This window comes from Aulonocara sp. 'chitande type north' Nkhata Bay, linkage group LG20 (genome assembly GCF_057382095.1).
Source record: "Aulonocara sp. 'chitande type north' Nkhata Bay isolate Kocher_YH1m ecotype deep benthic linkage group LG20, A_spYH_male_GT1.1, whole genome shotgun sequence".
NCBI lineage: Eukaryota > Metazoa > Chordata > Actinopteri > Cichliformes > Cichlidae > Aulonocara > Aulonocara sp. 'chitande type north' Nkhata Bay.
Window position 1 is genome coordinate 13,681,458 of NC_141363.1, and position 27,866 is coordinate 13,709,323.

At 41.0% G+C, this 27,866-nt stretch overlaps 2 protein-coding genes across 2 annotated transcripts in view; both read left to right on the top strand.

Annotated features, from left to right (window-relative positions):
• Positions 1–27,866, top strand: part of LOC147305289 (uncharacterized) — a 255,472-nt gene that overhangs the window by 4,244 nt on the left and 223,362 nt on the right. The gene's annotated exons all lie outside the window — the stretch shown is intronic.
• On the top strand, positions 585–26,665 carry LOC147305290 (uncharacterized). The gene is made up of 2 exons (XM_086277984.1): positions 585–666; positions 25,875–26,665. The coding sequence occupies exons 1-2, from the start codon at positions 585–587 to the stop codon at positions 26,663–26,665; spliced, it is 873 nt and encodes a 290-aa protein (XP_086134110.1).

Here is a 27,866-nt window from a genome sequence, read left to right on the forward strand (position 1 = left end):
ATAGTTTACAAGTTAAGACAATTATAATAGGTTTTGAATTATCCGGTATCATTTATGTGTGAAGACATGATAAACCAACAAATGTTCTGTAGACAGGAGGACAAAGCCTAAGACTGAAGTGAAACTCTCTAGAATTGACATTCTGGATGTGATACATACACAAAAAATCTAAAACATGACACGATTGTGTTTTGATTGCCAAAAAAATCCACGTATAGCGACATTTTGACACTGTAGATATTGTACTAGGGTTGTTTGGGGTGTTGGTGTCGCTCATTGACTTTATCTGCTTTTTCCATTTTTATCTCTCACCTTCCTCTTTTTCTTTTCTGTGTGTGTGTGTGTGTGTGTGTGTGTATGTGTGTTACTGGCAGAAACAGTTCGCCAGAGGTTTGCTTTAGGACAACCTTCAGGCACCAGCTGCGCATTATCTAATGCGCGCGCACACACACACACACACACACACACACACACACACACACACACACACACACACACACACACACACACACACACACACAGCACATACTGCAGGCACTCAATATAAATGTTAGCAGGATCACTAAGCCCACACACACCCCCACATGCAGGCTACTAGGCTGAGCCACTCCATTATTCAGCAATCTGCCAACAGGGCCAAGAATGAAGAAGAAGAAGATGAAGAGAGTGAGATAGGATGACAAGCAACTTGTTTGTTTGCCAAATAATTAAGGAGACATCAGTCTCTGCCGGAGCTCAGATTTAAAGACGGGGAACACAGGCAGGCAGAAAGAGTTGTAATGACGCTGACAGTTGTGCTGTTTATTCTGTCATTCGTGGAGATTTATTCTCACTGAGAAGAATGGGCACAGAAATGAAGAGGAAGTGCTTGCAGTGCAACGTCTTACTGCCTCACATGTGAGTTGAAAAAACAAAGAGTGAACGGCAATCACTTCCCTTCTCTTTATGGTGCGATCATACAGGAAAATAGGTCCTCAAAATCCAATCTCAATCTTTTTTCTTTTTTTTTACTTTTCTTATTTAAGGTTCATTCCCTCACTTAAGCCTCTTATTCCATTGTCTTATTCCATTATCTAGCCACTATCTCCCACATAAGAGCATAGTTAACTAATGTGTTAAAATGTCTCTATGAGTTGTCTTAGAATATAGTTAATATGCAATGGAGTAGGTGCTTTATAAAGGTATTTTTCTCTTCCAGGCTATATATAGTACAGCTAACCTTACTTTAAAATTATTGCTTTGGGGATTGTGTAGCCTTTAAGGACTCTTTGTAGACATTATTTGGGAGGAATATTTTCTCTCTGTCATATCAGATCCCTTGAGCCCAGAATCAAACCAGGGATTAATTTCTTTTTTTGCTTGTTAGGCAAATGTACTATGCACCATGAAGCCACTTTTAAAAGGCTGTTATAGTCATTAGGACAAAGTCATTTAGGTTTCATGCTGGAGTCTAAAGTTCTTAAATTCATGGTCAAAATTTCTAGCACAGTTGAGGTGAACAGTGTGTACAAGTTGGGATTCCCTGAACTTTGTTCCTGGTTCCTGCAAATCCCATGGCTTTGGTGGCTTGATCAGGATGTGACTTTTGGCATGTATGAGCAGCGTGTAGGAGAGTGTGAAGAAGCTGGAGGAGCACATACTTGTCTAAGACTACGGTTTACTGCTTGAACACTCTGGATTTCTTGTTTTTGGTTGGATGAGAGCTGATGCTCCAAGTGGAAGAATTTAAGAATCCTGCAATCGTGTTCATGATTAATGAGAAGGTGGTGTGAGAGAAACAAATCAACTCAACTCAACTATCAACTTTTGTTGATAAACAACTATTGTTATTTATCAGAGAAGGTCAGGAGTTCCACCATGAAGAAACCTTTTATAGGATGTCTGGAAAGAAACTGTGGTACTCCATGACCAGGAATGTACTGTGACTACATTGATGTGTGCAATAGTAGGAGTTAGAGTTCAAGGTGGAGGTGGGCTTACTTGAGGGATTGGCTCTGAGCCCCTTCTTGTTTGCGATGCGATGGACAGGCTGACAGATGAGGTCCGGCAGGAGTCTCCATGGACTATGATGTTTCCAGTTGACCCAAATCTGTTTTATGACTTTTCTGTAACTTTGTCAAAAGTCTCAGCATGTCTTTCAGCGCCATCTGCACAAAAGTGCAGCACCCTTTACCTCTGTAAATACATGAAAATGTTCATCTGGGCTTTAAATGCATTTCAATTACTTATCATCTCAGCATCAGTCTTACCCTTGCCTTGCAGCTCATAGTTCAAATGGTTCAGTTTCCCAGTAATGTCCCTTAAAAATGCAAGGTCAAGTGTCCAGTCCGTGTGTCTTTGCCTTTGGATTGCACAATCTCCTTGATTGACAAAAAATGAAGCAAAATTTGCCCCCTGCTGAGCCATCGGATTTCCGTGTGTAGTAGCAGGTCACCATATTCAGCTGACAGGTCCTCCAATAACACCTTGCTGTATATGGACTCATCACATAGGACGCTAAACAACCTGCACTTTGCCACATCCAGCTGATGTTCCTGGACATAGTCGATACTCTTCTAACCATTGTAGTTGCCCCCAGTTGGACATTGGAGAGAGTGGAGATTACATATTACTCCATATTCCATATGTTCCATATATTACTTGTCTTTAGGCACAGTTTCTGCAGTTATCATCACTGCTTCTTTGAAAAGCTCCCCATCTGAAAATGCCTTAATCAGATATTAATCAAGAAATGTGTAGCTCTAAGTGAGGCTCTGGTTGCTTTTTGTGGATTTTTTCACCCATCCCGTGAAAAAAGACTGCTGTTCTCTCAAAACTGCCTTTAACTCGTGCGCTTTTTCCGCTCGTGATTTGCTGCCCGTTGCGTAGTTAGCATGGTAGCTTATGTGACACATTCGGAAATGTCTCTCCATATTGTGCCACTTTGCCGTTGCCACACTGGCCCCGCAAATGAGATACACCATAAATCTTTCACAGTGGTAAGAAAGAACTCTTCCTCCCATTCACTGTGAAAATAATATGTTTTCTTTCTTTTTTATGCCATGTTTTCATCATCTCCTTACTTTACTGAACCAGCTAGCTGGTCTCGAGACCATCTAGCTCTGATCTAATATGAAACACGTTTTAACATTAAAAAATATATTTATTATCATTTTTAAATTTACACCAATGGAAGTGTGGTTTAAATAGAATAGCAACAAAAACAAAGGTTCACAGATGTAATTAAGGAGGACAAACAGAGGATTGGTGTGACAGAGGAGCATGAGAGGGATAAAGGCGAGATGGAGGCAGATAAATGCTTGTGGCGACTGCTAAAGAGAGCCGTTGAAAGTAGAAGAAGACCAGTCAGTATGCTGCAGCCCTCACCTGTGGTTTTGAGCTTTAAGTAGTGACCTAAAGAAGGAGGTTGTAAATACAAGTGGCAGAAATTTCTATTATTGAGTGGATGGACAAAAGAGGAATCTCAGAGTAGAGCTCTGAGATTCCTCCTGAATTTTTGACCTAGTTGTTCAGCTGAGATGATTCAAGTATCCACCCAGGATATGCAGTGAAAGTTTCTGTTTGGAGGTTTTATAGATATGCCCAGCTGAGAGAAGACCTAGGTGCAGACCTAAAACTCACTGATATCTCACTATGTCTCATCTGTCCTCAGAATGCCAGGTTCTCTCCCTGGACAAAAAGACATCTGGAATGCCGTGCTTAGTAGCTTGATGCTACTTTGATTCCATTTCTGCTAAAGCAAATGAGTGGATAATGGAAACAACTCCGTATACCATATTAATAATACTAATAACATAATAAGTCAAAAGAACACACTAAAACAGCATGTACCACATAAGTGTCAGTGTCTAGCAAAAGTTCTTGGAGAGCTGCTCCAGATGTCAGAGCAGCTCTCCAGTTTAAAATACTCAAAGAATCAACAGAATTATCCAGAGGAAGTATTCTATTAAATCATCATTGGCCACAAATGACCAAAAATCTCAACAATACCTCACATACTTTGTTTGATGTTACTCTCAGAGTCGTTTTCTATTGTGCCAAATAGAGAATTTGGAATGACTAAAAACAGGGAGCTGAATGAATGAGAAGCAGAAGGAGAGACAACAGTGTGTGCTTCTTCATATCAAAGCAACTATGGTAATCAGCTGGCTGGTAATATGAGGTTGAGCTGCTCCGGGCTCTGTGGGTATTTGGACCACATCGCTCTACTACACTGCCAGCAGCAGGCTCTCTGCCAGGCTGGATTGGAAGTGCACTGCCAGCGTACTGGCTCTGGTCCCCAGCCCAGGTCACCACATTAACCTGTGGATGCTACTGTGGAAAAACCAAAATATACCAGTAAATGCCAAAGTAACTCAGATTCAAACTACATCTCAAGAACCTGAAGGACATGTGTCCAGTGTTCCTGACAGTATTTAGTAATTGCTGGCTGACTAAAGACAAACATCCTCAATTTCGCCAGGAGGGAAGATGAAGCTCCTGGGCTTCATCCTTTGGGGAGCACAAATGGCACAACTATAGCAGCACCAACCAAAGTGGAATCACCAACCAAGAAATTGGTTTATGTATGCCATTAACATGCCCAAAATCTGTGACACAAGAACCTCGCATGGCTACATTTGAAGTTATATATCGATAAAGTCATGTGATTTTTTTTTTTGCAGGACTACATAATTCTGTGATAAACAAAGTACATTTTTTTGATTTAATGGCTTTTTCTCTATGACTTTATCAGTCTTTCACATCCTTTTGGAGAATTTGGGCCCTCTTTTTTTCACTCTTTAGTTCTAAGCACAGCACTGCAGCCCAGTTGAGGTTTGGACTTAAGCATATTTGACTCTAGAACACTTTGGTGTACAGAGGAGTTCATGTTCGACTCAGTGACTAGAAAATCCACAGAACAGGCACAAATCATCAGCCTTTCTCCACCAAATTGGTTTGAGACAGTTGTGCTAACTTGCTTGTTTTAACCAAATGTGGTGCTGTGAATTATGGCCAAACATCTCCACTTTGGTGTCATCTTAGACTTAGAGACTTAGAGCTTTTTATTGTCATTGTGCAGTTTCTTGCACAGCGAAATTGGGTAGATGGACCACAAACGTGCAAAAGTAAGAAGAGGAAACAATATACAACGAGGGGGAAAAACATAAACATAAAAAGCAATATGTACGTATACATATATGTGAATGATACTACAGGGTGGGCCATTTATACGGATACACCGTAATAAAATGGGAATGGATGGTGATATTAAAGCCCTGTTTGCGGCACATTAGTATATGTGTGGGGGCAAACTCCTCAAGGTGGTGACCATGGTGGCCATTTAGAAGTCGGCCATCTTGGATACAACTTTTGTTTTTTCAATAGGAAGAGGGCCATGTGACACATCAAACTTATTGGTAATGTCACAAGAAAAACAATGGTGTGCTTGGTTTCAACGTAACTTTATTCTTTCATGAGTTATTTACAAGTTTCTGACCACTTATAAAATGTGTTCAATGTGCTGCCCATTGTGTTGGATTGTCAATGCAACCCTCTTCTCCCACTCTTCACACACTGATAGCAACACCACAGGAGAAATGCCAGCACAGGCATCCAGTATCCGTAGTTTCAGGTGCTGCACATCTCGCATCTTCACACCATAGACAATTGCCTTCAGATGACCCCAAAGATAAAAGTCAGGGGGTCAGATCGGGAGACCTTGGGGGCTATTCAACTGGCCCACAACGACTAATCCACTTTCCAGGAAACTGTTCATCTAGGAATGTTCGGACCTGGCACCCATAATGGGGTGGTGCACCATCTTGCTGGAAAAACTCAGGGAACGTGCCAGCTTCAGAGCATAAAGAGGAAAACACATCATCATGTAGCAACATCATGTAGCAATTTCAAATATCCAGTGGCCTTGAGGTTTCCATTGATGAATAATGGACCCACTATCGTTGTACCCCATATACCACACCAAACCATCACTTTTGTTGTTCCAACTGTCTTGGAGGGATCCATCCAATGTGGGTTAATGTCAGACCAATAGCGGTGGTTTTGTTTGTTAACTTCACCATTCACATAAAAGTTTGCCTCATCACTGAACAAAATCTTCTGCGTGAACTGAGGGTCCTGTTCCAATTTTTGTTTTGCCCATTCTGCAAATTCTGTGCGCCGATCTGGGTCATCCTCGTTGACTAATGCCACTCTCCAGTGACATGCGGCGAGTGCTACGCTGTGGGCTTTTGCTGAATGAAGCTAGGACAGCCACTGATGTTTCTTCATTAGTGACAGTTTTCTTGCATCCACATTTTGGCTAATCCAACACTGAACCAGTTTCACGAAACTTAGCAAGCAGTTTGCTAACGCATGGGAGATGGGTGGTCTCGTAGGGTGTCTTGCATTGAAATCTGCTGCAATGACCCGGTTACTGCGTTCACCAGATATCAACTCAATTTCGATCCACTCCTCACGTGTTAACCTCTTTGACATGTCAATGGTTGTGAACTAAGAGAAACTTGTAAATAACTCATGAAAGAATAAAGTTACGTTGAAACCAAGCACACCATTGTTTTTCTTGTGACATTACCAATAAGTTTGATGTGTCACATGGCCCTCTTCCTATTGAAAAAAACAAAAGTTGTATCCAAAATGGCCGACTTCTGATTGGCCACCATGGTCACCACCCATCTTGAGGAGTTTGCCCCCTCACACATACTAATGTGCCGCAAACAGGACTTTAATTGTCACAATCTGAAAGCAGGGACTCAAACGCAGAACAGGTTGACGTCTCAGAGCACCGTTTATTTACACACCAGTGCGATAATATATACAGTGACGAGGAAAAATCCAGGGTTCCAAGGGATTAGGGGAAGGCTCTCTCTCTCACGCTCGCTCACGTCCTCACATCCAACTCACACACGTTCGTACAGCTGGGAGGTCACAGGTCCGGGAAGGTAAACTGGAACAAGAAAGGGAAAAATCACTCACAAGTCACGAAGGTAGGGCGTAAAGGTACAAGACCACGGGAGCTGGGAAGCTACTAACGTTAGTAGCACAATCATCCAGCGATGAGAAGATCTGTGGCCCAGCCTCAAATAGTCGGGAAATCAGCTGATCGCCAACAGGTGTGTGAGCCAAGGGCGGGAGCCAGCAGTGAGCTCCGCCCAGGCAGAGAGGAAGGGGAGAGAGAGAGAGAGAAAGCAAAAACACAAGTACAGGCACAGGGACCATGACATTAATATCACCAACCATTCCCATGTTATTACGGTGTATCCATATAAATGGCCCACCCTGTATATACATGGTGTATACACCATGTATACATTGTTCCAGAATAAGGTTTTGCAGTTTATTCAGATGGAAATTTGCAAGCCTAGGTTTTGCTGGTGTGTTATTTTTAGAAAGAAGAGGTTTGCTGATAGGAACCCTTCTACTTTACCCAAGCTTTTTCAGTCTTTTTCCAACTGGACTGCCATGAACTTTAGGGCTGTTGAGCCTGAGATGTAGTTCTTGTGGGTTTTTTTTTTTTAGTTTGAGTTGTTTAATTTGCCAAAGAAATAAAAATAATAAGTTAGTCTTCTGTTTGTACTCTTCCACACCAGATTTACATGACTCTCCTACCAAGCGGTGCACTCTGGGTCTGAACAATTACGTCATCATATAAGTTCTAATTCTGGAAACAGAAGTCTGGTACTAAGGAGTGTTTTTGTTCTCTTTAGAGAAATTCACCATGTGGTGTGGTGGGTGTGTTTTTTCACATCTCATCCATTTGGCTATGGTTTATATTCAGAATCTTATGGCGCAACTCAATACAGAGGGAATTTTGTTTAGAACTGGCATATGATTGAGATAATCAAGAGCTGTAGAGTTTATATGGTTCCACTGGTGCTAATGGGACCTAAAAGGACCATAGTGGGATTTTTTTCTAGCTCAAAAAGTAAAAAGCGCACATGACGCTGTGACGTAGGCTAGAATCATGGCGGCAGTTAACGACGGTCCAGGCGTGAGACTTCTCTCGTGGAAATATGCACATTATTTTTTCCTTTCTATTGGTAGGTGGCACAGTGCACTTGTGGCAAGTAAGCAAGCTAGAAGACTGCAATCTTGCTGGGTATCCAGTTACGGAAGCAACACATTAACAAGAGAATTCTGAGTAAAACCAGTAACTTTCCCTAGTAACTAGTTACTTTGAAAGTAACGAGTAACTTGAAGTAACTGAGTTACTTTTGATAGAAGTAACTAGTAATGTAACTAAGTTACTAATTTAAAGTAACTTACCCAACACTGGTTGTTTATGGCAGTGTGCAGAGGATGCCCAGCATTGTCGATAATGTCCAGCAGTTTCTTTAATGTCCTCTTCTCTGCCACTGTCACCAGAGTGTCCAGCTTCATGCCAACCACAGAGCCAGCCTTCCTGATCAGTTGTTCCAACCTGAATGAGTCCTCCTTTGCTGTGCAGCTCCCCCAGCACACCACAGCATAGAATAGTACTCCAGCAACCACCGACTGGTAAAACATCCTCAGGAGCTTCCTGCAGATGTTGAAAGACCTCAGTCTCCTGAGGAAGTACAGTCTGCTTTGGCCTTTTTTATACAGGTGCTGCGTCCAGTCCAGCTTGTTGTCCACCCACAGCCCGAGGTACTTGTATGTGTTGACCACCTCCACCTCCTCTCCCTCTATCTGAACTGTCAGTGGACCTGCTCTGGACCTCCCAAAGTCCACAACCAGTTCCTTGGTCTTTGAGGTGTTGAGTTGCAGGTGGTTTGTGTGACTCCATATAACGAAGAAAAGGATTTGAATTGATAAATTGACCCTGAATAGTAGAGATCAGTCAAAATATTGCTCCTTAATTTTAGGGCAACAAAAATGCCCTGATCAAAGTAAATAAAGATACAGTGGTCACATTTAAAATGTCAGTGACTTAGTTTCTAGTGGTGAGGCTTTTTATTATACAACCACCCAGTTCTCTGACCGACACAACTGACTTTACATATATTATATAAACTTCTTGCATTCATGCTTAATGCCAAAGCAGATTTGCTGCACATGAATTTTGGCAGTTGCCTGTTGGCTGCATAAGAATTATGGAAATTAAAATGATGCAGTATCTTCGCAAACTGTAAGTTTAGACATCCGTGGGCTGTTTGTGCATGTTGTTGATTTTGGGCTTGGTTCAGACCCTGACAACATGACAGAGAGGAAGTTCACTGGTAGTTTCTCCATTGTTTGCATGGGTAAATTAAAGTCAAATCAGTGTTACCCTTTTGTGAAATTTAACTTTATCTTTTGAGGTTTTTTAGTTGTGTTAATGCATTATAGAAATGATGCTGCTCAGCTTTTGCTTAGACATTCTCTAGCAGTCTGCTTTCTGTGAGAGTTTTCTGAATGAACACAACATTTCAAGCTGTGGGTCACGAAACTGAAACAATTACCTGAAAAAGACTCAAACCCTTTGTGAAACAAGAGGGAAATTCTCTGCTGATTTGTTATTTGCATTATTCGAAAAACCTTTTAAAAAACCTAACAATTAATATTATCGTGTAATTTCTCAGACTTCACTTCTTCTGTCTCTGTTGGTTCAAAAGATGGCCCTGTTCAGCTAACATATGCAGCAGCTTATTCTGTAAGAACAAAAAATAAACGTCTAAGCAGTAAAGCATCAGCTTAGATAAACAGTTTCACTGAGGGATTTAAATGACTTTTCTCAAACTGTGAATGATAATAATGATAATAATAATACATTTTATTTAGAAGCGCCTTTCAAAACACTCAAGGACACCTTACAGAACAAACAGGACAAGCATAAAAGCAGGAAATGAACACAACAATAAAACAAAGTTTAAGAGCATGGAGTAGTTAAACAGAGTAGGCTATCTTGAACAGGTGGGTTTTGAGGGTAGACATTATTTAATTATAGTTAGACATATGGAAGTTTTCTATATTTCATTTTGACCTGAACATGTCTAAAATCAGACTCCTTAAGTGCATTTTGAGTTTAACCACATTCAGTGTTTCTTTGTGTGTCAGAGCTCTTCAGTGTGTACAATAAAATCCAAGTTCTTATCATACAGACCTTTGAAGAGGTAATAATGTTGATTGTTTGGCTTGAAACTTTCATTTTATCGTAATCTGAATGTAGTTTGTAGTTTCTGCTTAGTGTTTGTGTTTTGTAAAATTGCATTCTTATTTGTGAAAATAGAGAAGTAATCGAGCACGAGTTTTGGTAACAGAAATGGAAGACTGGCAGCAAAAATGGTCCCTTTACCCAAAACTGTACCAACGGCACTACACTGCTCATTGAGTGGACCACTTCACATAAAGCAGCCATTAAAACAAACAGTACTTCTGCTGTTGCCATGCATGTCTGATATTAATAATGAACTTTCTTTGTATAGCACATAACATTTTCAGTTCCTTCCAAAGAAATAAAAAAAAGAATACAAGGACTGCAAATGAAAAAACAGGCACAGACTTATTAAACAAAAGGTCAGTAATATATAGCTTGCTGTCTTGATGTCATAAACAGCCAGGTACCTTAACTTGGCATCAAAATATTTATCCATTGCACCAGTTTATTCCTTCTCTGCATTGCATGTATAGTGGAAATGTAAAGTACAACGAACAACTCCTGTGTCAGGTGACAATTCCAAAATTTATGAATTAAAATGTAGCCTTGCTACATATTAATATGTGCAAGTTTTCAACCTGGGATAAAGTTTAGAAATCGTGGCCTAAATCTTTGTATTGAGACTCAATTACACAGACATGTCAGTGAGCCTACAGGAACCTCTGGTTTGTAGGGAGAAATATGTATTCCCCAACCGGTTGGCAAAGGTTTGCTAGAGGCTGCTGGCTGTTACTGGGTGAAGTCATTCACAAACAGGGTGCTGCACCAAAAAAACATGGTTGCTGGTAGTTTGCATGGAAGACACTGACTTGACTAACCACTAACTAACCACCAAAAAGCAGTGAAGCTTGAAAAAGTTTGACACAAACCAGGATTGGAGGACATTTGACTTCATAGTAAAACTTAATTTTGCACCACTATAGCTGTTTTCATTTTTACAAGTTTCTGTGAAGTACTTTAAAACAAATTAATGAATAAATGTTAAGAGGACCACAAAGTGGGCCTTTGTACAAGAAAGTAATGTTCTAATAGTGACCAGTAGGAAACGACACACTCACACTGAAAATGGGGTACACAAGATGTCTTTGTACTCCAGAGCAGACTAGTGGCTGAAGACACAGTTCTGGCCTGCAATCCAAGGCCCAAAGCCGTCAGAATTGTTAGCCTGGTTAAAAACAGGAAAAGGTGATCACTCAGAAGAACAAGCAGCCAATCAATCTTGCATCTTCCTAAGAAAGGCTTTCCACCCACCTTATTGGGCCTTGAGTTGTTAAATAGTGGGTTTTCACACCAGATCTTGGGACTAACGTCTCCAAGTCTTGACTGATTTCCTCTCACTGCCTCCTAATTCCAGAGTAGGCTATTCCTCCTTGAACTCAGCACACAGGGTCTCCAATCTAGTCTTTTTATCGCAGTAAATCCACATGAATCCTGATTAAAACGCGACCTCCCTCCAGTATCATTTTATTATTTTAAAATCAAAACCTTCCAGGCCAGGTTAAAACTGTTTTCCTTTAAAATGTGCACTTCTCATACTGGAGTCTCCAATTTCAACTGGCTTCCCTGCTGCAACTGTGTCCTACAGAAAAACCCCCAACATCAAACCCTCCTACCTGTCTTCTTCCCCCTTTATAGAGAAGCCAAGAACCCAATGCTTAGTGGGAGATTCTCTCAATTATTCCCCCATGCCATATTCTGCAACATATATAAAACAAGTGAGTCCTTTTCTCCTGGGAATGAACTCCACAATCTTGGAGTGCTGCTATACCTCTAAGCTGAGGTGACTCATTATTGCATTTTATGTAAGAAAAATAAATTGTGTTGTGATAACTTTTTCATCTATTAGTTGTATTAAGGATTTCCCCCCCTGATAAACCACTAAATGGGCCAGCAGAGAGTACTGAATGTCCCTTATGCTTTATTGTTCAAATGCATGTGGGTGGGATGAAGCGTGCAGTGAACTGGAGGCAAGACTGTAAAAGAGCTATTATTATTCCACAAATACAGCATCTGATTACATTTTAGTTCTTAACACTTTTTAATACTCTTTACTTCAAGGTTACTCAGATTATCTTAGCCAAGCCTTTCAGTGTTTTTTGGGGGACAAAAGTGTTAGTTTTAATACTAGATTCAGTTAATTTCTTCTCTTTATGAGCCGCTACTTGTCATTTTCTTTTCTTCATCTTTGCTTTCTTTGCGCTCTGCTTTTACACATTCCCTAAACCGTTACATCCTTTCTCTCATTTTATGCTCCTCTCTTTCTCTGAAGCTTTCTGTCCCTTAACCAAACAGTCGTAACTCTGTAATTGGATATGCTGAGATCCTTAATGAAGCAGCTGACGGCCCTCTGGCTGTCCTGTCGTATCCTGCTATAAAGAAATGTGCTGACAGTGTAACATAGAAGTTATGGGGCAACTTTTGTGTGGCTGTTGTAAAACTTCTGATGTAACTCATTCAGCTGGTGAACTGCAGTGTGAGCGTGTGTCACCATGCACTTTGTTAGCATGAATGTGGAGGCAGAGCATTTGCGTGGAATATGTGAAATCGTCCGCTACTCATCAGGGAAAACCTTGTATGTCCAAGGTTGGCAACTGTTGCGTTTCCATGTAAGTTGAAGGACAACATGCTCCTCTATGAGTTAGGTCAGACTACCTTTTCAGAACTCACTAAAAAAAAGGGTTCAGGGTATCATTATCTAGATAAGATAAGATAAGATAAGATAAGATAACCTTTATTAGTCCCACATGTGGGAAATTTGTTTTGTCACAGCAGGAAGTGGACAGTGCAAAAGTTATGAGGCAAAAATTAGAATACAATAAGAATAAATACAGTACACAACTGTACAGAATAGAATAAAATAAAATACTATATAAAGTAGAATAAAATAAAATAAATATACAATAAGATAAAAATAGAATACAAATACAAATACTATATACAACTGAGTAAAAATACAACGATGACAGAAAGGATTATTGCACTTAGTATTATTGCATATGTATGGATGTGTGTGCTTGATCAGTTAAAGTCTTTATTATGGAGTCTGACAGCAGTGGGGAGGAAAGACCTGCGAAATCTCTCCGTCCCAGACCGTGGGTGCCGCAGTCTCCCACTGAAGGAGCTGCTCAGTGCTGTCACAGTCTGCTGCATGGGGTGGGAGATGTTGTCCAACAGGGATGACAGCTTAGCCGCCGTTCTCCTGTCACTCACCACCTCCACTGGGTCCAGAGGGCATCCTAGAACAGAGCTGGCCCTTCGGATCACCCTGTTCAGTCTCTTCCTGTCCCCAGCAGAGATGCTGCCGCCCCAGCAGACCACACCATAAAAGATAGCAGAAGCCACAACAGAGTCATAGAAGGTCTTCAGGAGTGGGCCCTCCACTCCAAACGACCTGAGTCTCCGCAGCAGGTACAGCCTGCTCTGCCCTTTCCTGTAGAGGGCGTCTGAGTTATGAGTCCAGTCCAGTCTATTGTTCAGATGAACACCAAGGTACCTGTAGCTGTCCACAGCCTCAATGTCCATACCTTGGATGTTCAGTGGTTGCAGTGGAGAATGCTTGTGCCTGCGGAAGTCTAGTGCACCTTGTGTTCTGACTATTTGGACACCCATGGTTTTTACCTGACAGCATCACCATGTAACTCTTGGCACCATCTGATGGTCAGACTCAAAGTTAATTAAAATTCTAATTAATTCAAATCCAGTTGGCAGTAGCAGCAGCTGCCAACCCAGTAAGTTTGTTAAAATGAACCCTAGTTATTAAGACATGTATATGCTAAAATATGCACTGTGCTTTCAATAATATATATGTGGTATTAAAATATGCCAAATGTTTTCCTTTTAAGCACATTTTATATAAAACCGATTTACTAGTAGGCCGCCATTGCTATTTACTTCTCAATGCACTCTGGGTAGTGACACCATACGGTTGCACTGCATCAAGTTCACAGTTTGCAGCGCTCTGGAAATGGCTTTTGTTCAACCTTTCCAGTTTGAACGAGAGCAAACCGAGAGAGAGGATGAAAATAGTCAACCAGTACTTAGTTTAGATGAAGATGAAAACAATCCGTCACACGAGGACGCGAGAGTGAGGGAAAATTACTGGTGGCTATGCGGCTACTGCTTACCAATAGCAACAGCGACTGAGAGTGTTTGTTGTAAAGAGCTCAATTTTATGGGAGCAGCTATCCAGCAGGTATCGCATAACCGCATGATAAAAACATTAATAGAATCATTATCATTATTATACAGTGAAATTACGATCTCGTTATGTTACAGATTCTCCATGCAACACAGTGCTCCAAAACTTTGAAGCCGTATGTCTTAAACCAGATGTTCTTTGGGCAGCCCGTGTTAGCCTCCATGACCGGGTATAGTGCTGGTCTACCAAGTCGTAACCAGGTCATTAATAGGCATGTCAATTAATACCATTGCTATACTATGAAAAACAAAAAAGGTTAGCTGAACGAAAGCGCCTATACTGCCGACAACCAACACATGTCATCGTCCCAGAATGCATTGTGTGCGAATGAACATGGCCGCTCCCACGGCTCCAAAATAGTTTTAAACAACAAAGATTTAATGAATAACAAAAAAGTTGTAGTTATTCTCAAGTATGTTTTTTTATGTAGTGGAGATAATTTGTAACATATTTAGAGTAACTTGTCATAATAGTCTGGGTTCCTTTTAAGATTTATGAAGTCACGTTACATATATCGTGTGTATACAGTTCATTCACTTCATATGACATATTTCTTACTGCTGCAGCCTATAACACATCTGACGTACTGAACCTTTTAGATTCTAATAAGAATGCGCCTCTGAGGTTTTTATTATTAAGATCACGATGCTGTAACAGGTGGACTGATAGGGCTTAAGGTGTGCCATAGCTATGTCACATAACTACCATCAAGGTTCAAGGCCACAAACTGTATGAAAGGTGTACATTTTAAAGCAGGGGTGGGGAACTCCAGGCCTCGAGGGCCGGTGTCCTACAGATTTTACATGTGTCCTTGATCCAACACAGCTGATTTAAACGGCTAAATTACCTCCTCAACGCGTCTTGAAGTTCTCCAGAGGCCTGGTAATGAACTAATCATTTGACCCAGGGTGACATTTAAAACCTGCAGGACACCAGCCCTCGAGGCCTGGAGTTACCCACCCTTGTTTTAAAGCCTTAAATTTTGCATCATCTAGGTTTTGCGGAGCCTGAAGTGACCATATTTGGACAAGAGGGAATGGAAGTTTTCCAAGTCGTCTAATGCTAGCTAGTTAATTAGCAAAAACACTATGTATGAACCTCACACTTACTGAAACCTGCAAAGTAATTATGAATAAAGCAATAGCAGAATTTTACTCACTGCAAATACTCAGGCACACACACTCTCCGTTAGCAAGCAATTACCTGTAAGATGAATTAAAAAATGCTTTAAAAAGCACCAACACCACAAACATATTCAAAATGTTCAATTCAGTGAATGAAATGAGCTCATTTAGAAGATTTTTCTGGTGTTAGTGCCCCGCAAAGTGGTTACACTCATAGTAGAAATAACCTTGAATTGTTAAGATAGCTTAAGCATGTGACTTAAACTAACTGACATTTTTAGGAAGAGCAGTTTATTTACTTTTTAACGTGAGTATCTAATCAGCCAATCATAGGGCAGCAACTTAATATAGGCTCAGAATCAAAACATGGGAAGAAAAGTTATTTAAGTTATTTTGAACATGGCATATGTTTTTGGTGCCAGACAGACTAGTCTGGGTAATTCAGAAACTTCTGATCCACTTTTATTTTCCTGCACAGCCATCACTGGGGCTTGCTGGATGAAAAAATGGAAAGAAAATATCCACTAAGTAGGGGATCTCTTGGTGAAAATCCCTTATTGATGCCAGAAGCCAGATGAAAATTGGCAGTCTGGTTTGAACTAACAGGAAGAGAACAGCAACTCAAATAACTATTTTTTACAGCCACGGTATACAGAAATGCATTTCTGGATGCTGATCACATCAAATCGCGAAGCAGATGGGCTACATCAACAGAAGACCACCCTTGTCAGCTAAGAACAGGAAACTGAAGCTACAACTCACACAGGCTCACCAAAATTATATAATAGAAAATTGGAAAATTTTTGCAAGGTCTGAGGAGTTTAATTTTCTGCTCAGACATTTACATAACAGGGTTGGAATTAGTCATAAACAACAAGGATGTCTCCATCCTGCTTTGCATAATTGGTTCAGGCTGGTAGTGGTAATTTAGTGGTGTGGGGAATCTATTATTTGGGTCCGTTGGTACTAATTGAGCATTGTTAAAACACAACAGCCACTTGAGTTTCATTGTTGACCATGACCATCCCTTTATGACTTGATGACAGTGTCCCCATTTTTTTATGGCTGCTTCCAGCAAGTAAACAAACAATATCACAAACCTTGAATCATCTAAAACTGGTGTCTTCATCTTGACAATGAGTACTCAAACGATCTGGTTCACTAACTGTTATGAGAAACCAAAGAAAAGACCAGACCAAAGTAAACTGGATGATAATACAACAAAAATCAGAAGTACAACATAAAAAGTCCTAAAAAATCTACTATAAAAATCACAAATCAGCATTCTTACACATGCAGCATACACACACTCAGTTCTATAGTTACTTAAACACCGGTTAGAATAGTAAATAAATAATAGTGATAAATCCAAAAATTGCAGTGTAGTATCTACAAGGTGTGTGGTTTCAGTGCTGAGTTCAGTGTGGTGATAGCTTTGGGGTGAAAACTGTTCATCTGTCTTGTTTTTGATGCTCTGATGGACCTGTATCTCTTCTCTGAGGGAAGAAGTTCAAAGAATTTGTGTACTGGGTGGTCTGAGTCTCTTATGATGCTGGATGCCTTCCATGGGCATCAGGGGGCATAGATGTCTTGCAGTAGGGAGATATATGTGTGTGATCTTCTTTGTTGCTCCTATAACTAGGACTCTTTCTCAGCTACTGCGCTATTGCTATACCCAGTGTTGGGGAGTAGCGGAATACATGTACCGCCGTTATGTATTTAAAATACAAATTATGAGTGACTGTATTGTTACAGTTACCGTTTAAAATGGTGGTATTCAGAATACAGTTACTTTGATGAAATTAATGGATTACACGGCGGTATTTTCTTGTTTCATATGTTAGACTATGCTCTCTCTATTTTTGGTAATTCCACACCAGTGGAAACCCAAACAAAACACGCATTAAGAGGCTCTAATGCCTGTGTCTCAATCTCGCAGCCCATGTCACCTCTACTTGCAGCTCGCATAATGACGTGAAGAAATATTTTTTAAAAATTATTCAAAACGTTATTTAATATGAAGGCAATAGGTAAAGTGTCACAGGCATAGCCCTAAAGAATGTAGCATCATAGGCAGTGTAGTCCGTGCTGCAGGGAGAATGGACTGCCATACCCATTATGTGTCAGTGAGTGCAAGGGAGGGAGAAAAAGGAAAAGTACAAGTTGTCACCGAGCAGAAATGGGAGATGGAAGCATTTAAATAACATAATAACAACTGCAGCCAAAAGGAGTGCCTGACGAGCCCAGTCAGTAAGTAAGCTATTAAGACTTGACTGTACACTGTGTTCGTGTTTTCCTCCGAAACAATAAGTTCCGTTGGAGCAGCCTTTCAACGCCTCTCTCTGTCTCTCGCTAGCAAAGTTGACCAAGACAATAAAGTAAAGCTAGTTTTCGGCTTCAAGCCCGACACGGAACCCAATAGGGGTGGGTTTTTATAATCGATTCATCGATTAAAATCGATTCTGGCTTGGATAACGTAAAATCAATTCATTAAAATCCTGAATCGATTTTTTAATATAAATTTATTTTGCCCAAAATGCCAGAATCTCTGGTGACATCTCACAAAATTTCAAGAACCACCAAACAGTTAAGACAGTAAATGAGAGCAGGAACACGGATTCTGCACATAGACTTAAACACACAGTGCGACCCACGGATCAGAATCAGTTAGATGTCGCCTTTCTCACAGTCGGGGCTGAAAGCCGACAGCTCGCTGATTCTGATCTGTCGGCAGGTCTGCGCTTTGTGTTCACGCCCTTTATGCGCCGATTCTAAAGCTGTTAGTTTGATCTCTCTCCAAACAATATTGACCGAACCAGCAGCAAAAGAAGATCCAAACGCTTCACATAAAATCGTGATGAATTCACTCTGACTTTTACTGTTTTGCTTCCACCGCGATGCACAGCTCTCTCTCTCCCTCTCTCTCTCTCTGTACTTCAAGAACAGTTTCCCTTTCGTCATTATTCGCTTGCTTGTTACGCACAAGTCTACTGTTGTTTACAGCGCTGTCGGCCGCTGTTTTTTTCCCTTTTACATTCTTCCGAAAAGAAAACCTCATTTCTGCTGTTCAATACTGAACAAATTTAAACTTTTCAAAATTATTCAAAATGCAAAACGCTTAACGTGTCTCTAATAAGACTGCTGTAACTTCAGAGGTGATGTTCATATGTTGATTAATGGTTTTCTTTCGTTTTTGATGTACTGCAGAATATTTTTATAAATCCCAGGCCAGGAAAACCTTCATGTTTTTCTGTGTTTTATCTTCAGCTACTTTGACACAAAGGCATCTGCTGTGACGCTCACACCTGTGATAAAGTCTTGCATGTGTCAGCTTCCTTTTTATAGATACAAAAATATGTAAATGTACTGATCTGAATTATAATATTTCTGACTGTCAAAATTTCCCAGATTTAAATCGAATCGAATCGAATTAAATCGAATCGTGGATCGAATCGATTCGGGACCTTGTGAATCGGAATTGAATCGATTCTAGAAATCAGTGACGATACCCAGCCCTAGAACCCAACGTATTAGCCAGAGGTCCCTTTACTACGGTTCGGAGCCGCGGATCTGTTTCCCATATGGAAAAGAAATAGTAAAAACTCATAAAAGACTTGCATAAGATGTGGCCTACTTCATATAGCGAATCATATTCGGCTTATATGATTTTCTCATGAAAGTGGCCACTTTCTCTTTACTTTTATATATTGTTTTAGTAAGTATCCAAAACATACAAGTTTCATTTATATAATTTTTCAAGGGATCTTATATCTGTTTTCACTCTTGTATGCTTTTCATACAAATTTCACACAAGACAGATACAAACTTTATAAGATTTATATATATCTTTTCCATATGGGTTTATATACGCACAAAATAGTTTTCTATACGAGATCACTGCAAAAAGTGCAGTCTTGCCTAATGTCCACTCTACTGTTACTCATTTTATATTAAGATTTAAAAATCTAGTTGGTATTGGTATGGCGAGTAACCTTTAGTAATAGTAATAAATCACACAGCCATAGTAAAATCACGTAGTTGTAAAAAGCATGATAATATATTAAGTAATCCAAAGTATTCAGAATACGTTACTCTCATTCAGTAACATAACAGAATACATTAGAAAATACATTTTGGGGCATGTATTCTGTAATCTGTAGTGGAATACATTTTAAAAGTAACCTTCTGACCACCGGCTGTACCACATGAGTATTCTGTATGTCAAGACATTTTCAATGGTAGAAAGACACCAGAAGCTGTTTAGGAAGTAAAGTCTCTAAGCAGTCTGATTGTATTGTCTGCTTGAGATCTTCTGAGATGTGTGTATTGGAACCTGAACCTGGAGGCTCTCCAGAGACTTTCTATCCTAACCCTGTCGATGTACAGTGGCTGGTGGTCTTTTGCTTCTTCATGAAATCAGGACTCAAAGCAGGACTCAACACATGGCCTTGTGGAGCTCCTACTCTGAGTGACAGAGTGGAGGACCATGAGGGGCCCTTCCTCACTGACTGAAGCTTTGATAAAAAGACCTGCATCCACAGGCAGGTGTTGTGCTGGAGGTCAGACAGTGTGGTGAATAGTCTGTCATTTGTTTAGGAGACATTTTGTTGTATGCCACAACCTGGGTCTACACTATTTTAGGGTCTATAATATATAACCAATATAAAGCGCCTTGAGGCGACTGTTGTTGTGATTTGGCGCTGTATAAATAAAACTGAATTGAATTGAACCTTTTCTGCCCTTGCATGAAGAACATAACTTTAAAACACACAGTATTTTTCACTTTTTTCTCAGGTGGAAAACTTTGATGTATATTGGTTTCATCAATAAACAATGTGTCATGCAGACCGACTTACAAATAAATCATGTGAAACCTGTTTCTTCGATGCGTTTCCGAGCTTTTACTCTAATAAAGAAAAAAAAATTGTGACGGATAAAAACATCAGATCTGTGTAGGAGTGATGAGAAGACTTTTCCACTGAGGTTTCAGTGCTGCTCTTTTAGGTATGTAATTTTCTCGAGACCTCTCTCCTGCTGTGTTTTAATGGTCCTCCAACTTGAAAATGAATACCACCAGCTGTTTACTTCGAAACAATAAACTCCTCCTATATCTGCATAACAGAAGTCCACAGAAATGCCAATTAATTTATATTTCTTTTGCTGAATTTCTGGTTGTCACAAAGTCTGTGTGCAAGGAATCTGCAGATATATGACTGGAGAGTCCAGTCCTGAGCTTTCAGTGTTAATTGACTTGATTAGGTAGCAACACTGGCAGGTGGTGTGTGGGAGTGTGGGTTCTGGGGCGTGGGGCTTTGAGTGCTGAAAGCAAAATTAAAACCAAAACTGTCAGCACGGTGAGGTGGTATGTTAAAAATATGTTCATCTGGTTTGGGCGAGCAGACACGATTTTGATTGTGGAAGCAGCGAAGAAGAGAAACTGGAAAGCTTTTCTATATTCTATGCAACTTTTGAAATACATCATTTTATTGCATAGAATATGGAGTCAGCACTGTGTACAAGTCTTGAGCGACTCCTTATTTTGTTATGTTTTGCTTCCAAGAAGCCAGACTTTCCTCTAGTTTTTTAAAGTGGTCCTGCGCTATAGTTCTCTGGGCTTTCTGAAGAGTTTTCTTTAAATATTTGCTGCATTTAACTCAGTCCAGTAGGGCAGCAACTAAAGATTATTTTGCTAATCGAGTAACCTGCCAATTTTCCTTTGATTAGTCAATAATTTCAATATCTCTTATCTCTGCTTCCTATGGGCAAACCTCCCGTTTAAAGCTCCAGGACCTGTGAATATCGTCCTGTTATCTCATGACCCAGGAAACATAAGAATTTGAAAATAATCAAATGTATTTTTAACATTACTCAACAGGACTGTCAGAATGAAAATGAAATAAATAAAAATATAAAGTAATACAAATCAAAGTGCTAGTTCACAAAAATAATGTGCAAAAGGGAAACTAAAAATGACAAAAGTTCCATATTTGGGCACAGACTAATAAAACGCTTCATACTGCAAAAGAAAACTTGTGATGCTTTTTGAATTATATATAGTAGTACTTTACAATAAATGAAGCATGTAGAAGGCTTTAAATATAAAATTCTTAGTGACAAAAATAAAGGCAGTGCTGTTTTCATTCAACTTTCATGCTGGATTCAGTAGATAGTCCCATCCAAATAGAACACAATTCTGAGTTTGCAAACAGTACTATAATTATTACTAAGATTTTTTTTATGTATGTATATTTTTCATTTTCAACACTTACTCAACCCACACTTTTAAGCCTGCTGTCCTGGAGGAGTTTAAGTTGGCTTTCAGGGTCATTAGAACTGTACGAGCTCAGTTTTCAGCTTTTAAAAAGTGCTCAAATGCATAGGATTAATAGAATCTAATAGTGCATATGAAAAACTAAAATGTGTCTAAGACTTTAAAGCACTTTGAGTGGTCAGACTAGAAAAAAACAGTCTCAGAACAGCTTAAGGTGCCACAGCGTGGCCTGATCCATGTCAAAACATGTCCTATCCCCTTCAGCTATAGTCCAGAAAATCAAAAGGATCTGCTGGTGATGTTTGATGGCAGAGTCTGCAGGACATCCACGGGTCCTGTATATATGCTCCCAAGGGCGTAGATTTGGCATGGATGGAAGGGACATGTCCCCACCAATATTCAGCGATTATTGAATCGATACCCGATAGAAAGAAAAAAATGACCTGTCAGCGTCTTATTCACCTAGCGGTGCAGACAGAGTTAAATTACATTCTCTACTGGAGTCCTACCTCATGTGACAAATATGGCCAATGTGATTGGCTGTGCCTTTCACGGAGCTCTGTTTAGTTTTAGCAGCGGCAACTCTGCGCTGCGAGGAGAGGAGGATGATAGCAAAAAGGAAGAACCTGGATATAAGTATTTTTCAAAGAAACCTGTTACTTAAAGTTACTTAAAGTCAAGTTCACTCATAAAATATGTCCGTCATAATAACGTTACAGGCTATGCTAGGCTTTGGCCCACATCAGTCTAAAATTATATGTAACCATGAATAACTTGTTTTGGAAACTAACTGCACAACATGCAGCATTATTAATTATCTGAGTAGCATTTCTAATTTTGATTGAAACTGTCAGAGAAAACGGCAGCCTCGAGGAAGCCAGGATATTAGTTTACAGAGGCTGTTAAAATTATACCTCTAACGTTAAAATGTTGGTGGCACAATAATTTCATCCTAATGGCACTGACATATTCATAGGGTTAAATTTTGAGACAAAATGTCATGAGGTAGTCATGATTTTGCAAATATTCCACCTTGTAGTGCAGTTTGCACAAATTGTTTTAAATATGCACTCATGCAAAAATGTACATTGAGTTGTTGTGTAGGGCACCAGTAGTCTATGTCTGTTGCTCTAACAGTAGTTCATGTTTAGAATGAAAAATCCCAGCTCACTGAGTTGATTGGGGCAATAGTGCCTAAAATGTTGCATAATCTTGCTGAGAGATCTTTTACTTTGTGGTAATCTTAGATGAGTAGTTTTATGGACAAAACCCACCAGGTCATTCAGTGTTCCCTTAGTGCTAATGTATAACAGATGTTGGTGTACTATAACTGAACTAATGTTGTTAAGTCCTTAAAGTCATACTCTTTTATTGTCATGACTGTATTTGAAGCTATTTTTATTTTTGTATGATACCTGATTTATATGGAATATGGCTGAAGTAAACTAAAGCCTAAAATACTTAGTCAGTAATTTAACATTATATATTTCACAAATAAAACTATGACTTGTAATTTTAAATGGTTTAAAAGCATGCAGAATAGCATATGTAGGGAAGTATATTGTTATCAAGAAGCAATGCCAAAACCAAATCTACGCCCTTGTATGCTCCAACAGGTCAGTTGAAGTGTACATTGATCAACATGCATACTGGATTAGGCATGTTAGGCATAAGACTGCACTTGTTTTTCCAGAGCAGTTTTAGTTATATAATTTGTTTTCTTCTGCCAAAGAAATCTCTGTACTGACATCATTATTTAGGCTTGCTGAAGAAAAATGGCTCATACAGACAGAACAAAGACCAGGTATCCTATCAGGTGTCCTGATCATGGGAATGACAAGAGTCTGATTGTCTCAAAATATTTCCTTAAAGGTTTTTAAATCGTATATTTTTGCCAGTATTTTTTAAAGAAACCCCAGTTGTTTTTAGGAAGCTCGCTGGTCTTAACAATGTTAATCATGTGCCATAATCTTGATGGTAGTAATAAAGATCCTGCAGTAGAAACAAGCTAAATAATTGCAGTTCATTAGGAGAAAACAAGCTTTATTTTAGTAAACACTTAGCATAAAAACACCCTTAACCCTCATTGCACCAATTTATTGTCCTTTAATTTGAAAATCACTTGATCATGTCGGCAAGCAAGTGGGTAGACTTTAGCAGTTCAGTGCGTTTGCTTCACACAAAGGTAGGCACGCTGCTCCTGAATGCTTAATGATTCTGTCTAATGATCCTGATAATAACAGGCAGGGGGTGGTGAATTAGAAAGAGAATTAGCACAAACAATTAGCGCTGAAATATTGTAGCTCCAAGATATGATGATAATTTTGTCTGCATTCACAGTACACTAGTTCTTTGGGCACAGCCTTATCCTTTTTTCTCATGTTGTCAGGTAGAATTTGCAGTGCAGTACAGTATGGCGCCTTGACCCAAGAAGTATGCTAATAACATCTCATTTTAGGAGCTGCAGCAGAGGGCAAGGCTTGATGTGCCCTCACACGTGCTTGACATTTTCCTTCATGTATTTTATTTAGAGGATCATCCTGAAAACTGCTTATATTCACTGAAAATAGAGGAAAAAAACTGGAGCTGTGGCGACGAGTCATTTAATTAGTGGTAAGAGCTGATAACAGGGTTAGATAATAGATGACCACAAATCAGCCGGCATCTCTCAGTGGGTTAAGGGTTTTACACTTCTTAAAAATAACTTGCCATCGACTACCCATGAGCTGCTATGCACAACAGCCACTTAATTGAACAAAAAACTCCAAATGACCAACAGCCATATTTCAAGTTTTCAAGTTTAGTACTAATTTTGTGCTAGTCCTCCTGACCCAGTATGAACCATCCAGATCCCTCAGGTCATCTGGATCCGGTCTTTTATCAGTTCCCAGAGTCAGAACCAGACACGGAGAAGCTGCATTCAGCTTTTATGCTCCTTATATCTGGAACAAACTCCCAGAAAGCCTCAGATCAGCTGAAACACTCAGTTTATTTAAATCCAGGTTGAAGACTCACCTGTTCTCAGCTGCATTTGAATAAAGCACCAAATCCACACTTTAAGCTTAAATTTCAAAACTTACATTTAACTACTGATTTTATCTACTGTTCTGATTTTATCTGTTTTGATTTTATATACTGTTGTTTGTTTGTTTGTTTGTTTGTTAATTAGTTAGTTCGTTTATTTGCTTGTTTTATTCAATTTTAAATCATGCTTTTTATTTGTTCTTGTTTCTAATGTCTCTGTAAAGCACTTTGAATCACCTTGTTGTTGAATTGTGCTATACAAATAAACTTGCCTTGCCTTGCCTTGCCTAGTCACTAGCAAATATACCACTCACTGGAAGAGTCTCACAAAGGCACGCTGATTATGTTGCAGCATCGATACATCTGGGCTACCCTCCATCCACCTTATTCTTAATCATCCCATTCAACTATTCAACAAAAATGGCCTGCAGAGTTGTTTTCTTGTCAGTTACAAATCTGCTCACACCTCCTCGCCATTCATGCAAAGTTGTCGCCGAAGGTCAGAGTCATAAGTGACCCTCCATGTGTACACAGTGAGCCATTTGGTTGAATGAGAGGCATTCCAAGGCCAATGTCAAGTACAGTTTCAAGGGTCAGATGATGCTCTGAAAAGACTGTGTGGATTGTGAGTGTTTTGTTCTGCGCTGGCTATTCAGCTGCCAAAAGCTTGTGGTGTCTTTACTTGGAGATTCAAACAGCTCAATGTTCTGCCAATGTCATTTTTGTCATGTCCATTTTGGTTAGTCTTCTGGGTCCAAACTTATTTTTGCCAGGGTTGAAGGTACTATAAAATATTACATCAAGTAGTGGATTTTCCTAATTTCATTATTATTATTATTATTATTATTTCTTTTTTGTTAGAACAACAATGATGATAGTGTTTGTCCTGTTGTTTTGTAGTTTGTATTCCAAAATTGTGTCATGTGAATATAAAGAAACATTTAGGTCAAGAAAAAACCTTTAATTTATATGTTGTGGTGGACCACTAGAGGGCTCCACTCACACCCAGTGTATAGGAAGTGTGTTCCTGTGTTTTGTGGTGTGATATGCGCAGTTGATGTTGAAGACGAATAAAGAAGGAGTGAGAACTGAGAGCTCTGTGTCGTTGATGCTTACCTCCACATTGGTGACCCCTGACTCGAGCATGCAACGGGCTAGATAACGCAGACTCCGCTATGGATGCATCAGCGGCCGCCGGACCTCCGCCTCCTGTTGCAGCTACGTTTGCTGTGGCGCTGAAACTGCCGGACTTTTGGCTCCATGAACCCCCGTCATGGTTTGTACACGTGGAGGCTCAGTTCGCCCTTCGCGGCATCTCGGCTGACGACACGAAGTATCACCATGTGGTGGCCTCGCTCAACCCGCTGGCCACCCGTCGCGCGATGGCGCTCCTCCGGGACCCACCCGCCCAAGGGAAATACGCCGCCCTCAAAGAGCTGCTTCTTCGACGCTATGCCCTCTCCGACGCTGAACGAGCCGAAAAGCTCCTCAACCTGTCAGGCTTGGGTGGCGGTACCGCGCTCGAGCTCATGGAGAACATGCTATCGTTGCTCGGGCCGGATGACGGTGGTTTCCTCCTCGTGCACCTCTTCCTCCGCCAACTACCGGCCGCCGTGAGAGCTGTCCTCGCGAACTCTCCGCTTCTGCCTGCGAAGGATTATCGCTCCCTGGCTGAAGAAGCGGATCGCATTCTCCTGGCTAGCCGCACTTTCGACATTCACGCCCTGGCTACGGACACACCGGCGGCACCTTCCACGCCTCCACCTGCCTCCCCCGGAGCATCCACCCCCTTGCTGACGGCAGGGATTGCTACACGCCGGCACCGCGGAAAGAGCATCTGTTTCTACCATCAGCGTTTTGGCGACAGAGCGTGTCGCTGCCTGCCGCCTTGCGCTTTCACGGCCCAGGGAAACGGACCCGCCAGCGCGCCGTAGCAGCCGCGACCGTTGGCAATACAGAAAGGCTGCTCTTCATAGAGAACTCGCGCTCCGGGAGACGTTTTCTCGTGGACTCCGGCTCCCAGAAGAGCCTCCTTCCCCCTACCGCTGCAGACGGACTAGCAGCGAACTGTGGGCCGCAGCTCATTGCAGCTAATGGCTCTCCCATCAAAACGTTTGGGGAAAGGTTGGTGACTGTTTGTTTTCATGGCCGGGATTTCCAGTGGAACTTTTTTGTTGCCGCTAGCTCTGTACCTATTTTGGGTGCTGATTTCCTGTGTGCGCATGGACTGCTTGTTGATGTTGCTAACAGACATTTAATCGATGCTCTCTCGTTTTCTTCACTACCCTGTTTTACTCGGGCCGCCGAGCCCCTGATTCGGGCTAATGTAGTGACCTCCGGGGATGCTTTTCAGCGTTTGCTTTTAGAGTTTCCATCGCTGTCTGTCCCTAATTTCTCTAGCACGGTAACGAAGCATGGGGTTGAGCATTATATTCCCACGGTCGGGCCCCCGGTGTTCACGCACGCGCGCTGCCTTGACCCCACGAAACTGTCCGTCGCTCGGGAAGAGTTTGCAGCCATGGAGCGCCTTGGCATTGTACAGCGTTTGAACAGTGCATGGGCCTCTCCGCTTCACATGGTGCCCAAATCGGACGGTCGGTGGCGGCCATGCGGAGATTTCCGCCGTTTAAATAATGCCACGGAGGATGACCGTTACCCCATTCCCCCACATTCAGGATTTTTCTGCCAATCTCACCGGAACGTCGATTTTTTCTAAAATTGACTTGGTGCGGGGGTATCACCAGGTTCCCGTGCGCGCCGAAGACGTTCCTAAAACCGCTGTCATTACCCCCTTCGGCTTGTTCGAGTTTTTGTGCATGCCATTTGGCCTGAAAGGTGCCGCCCAGACCTTTCAGCGGCTGATGGACTCCGTTTTGCGTGGGCTTCCGTTCGTTTTTGTTTATCTGGACGATATATTGGTGGCCAGCTACTCAGCGAGCCAGCACGAGTCCCATCTGCGCCAGGTTTTCCAGCGTTTGGCAGCGCACGGCCTGATCATCAACCCTTCCAAGTGCCAGTTTGGGTTGCCTGTTCTGGATTTCCTCGGGCACCGCATTTCCGCTGAAGGTGTGGTTCCGTTGCCCGACAGAGTCCAGGCCATTTCGGCTTTCCCGCGTCCCACGTCGGTTAAAGCGT

What these genes read in the sequence shown, in the direction of transcription:
- LOC147305290 (XM_086277984.1), top strand. Translation starts at nt 585, where the DNA reads ATGCAGGCTACTAGGCTGAGCCACTCCATTATTCAGCAATCTGCCAAC. An exon ending in AGAAGAAGAAGATGAAGAGA is followed by an intron (nt 667 to 25,874) that starts GTGAGATAGGAT and finishes CCCTGACTCGAG; the next exon opens with CATGCAACGGGCTAGATAAC.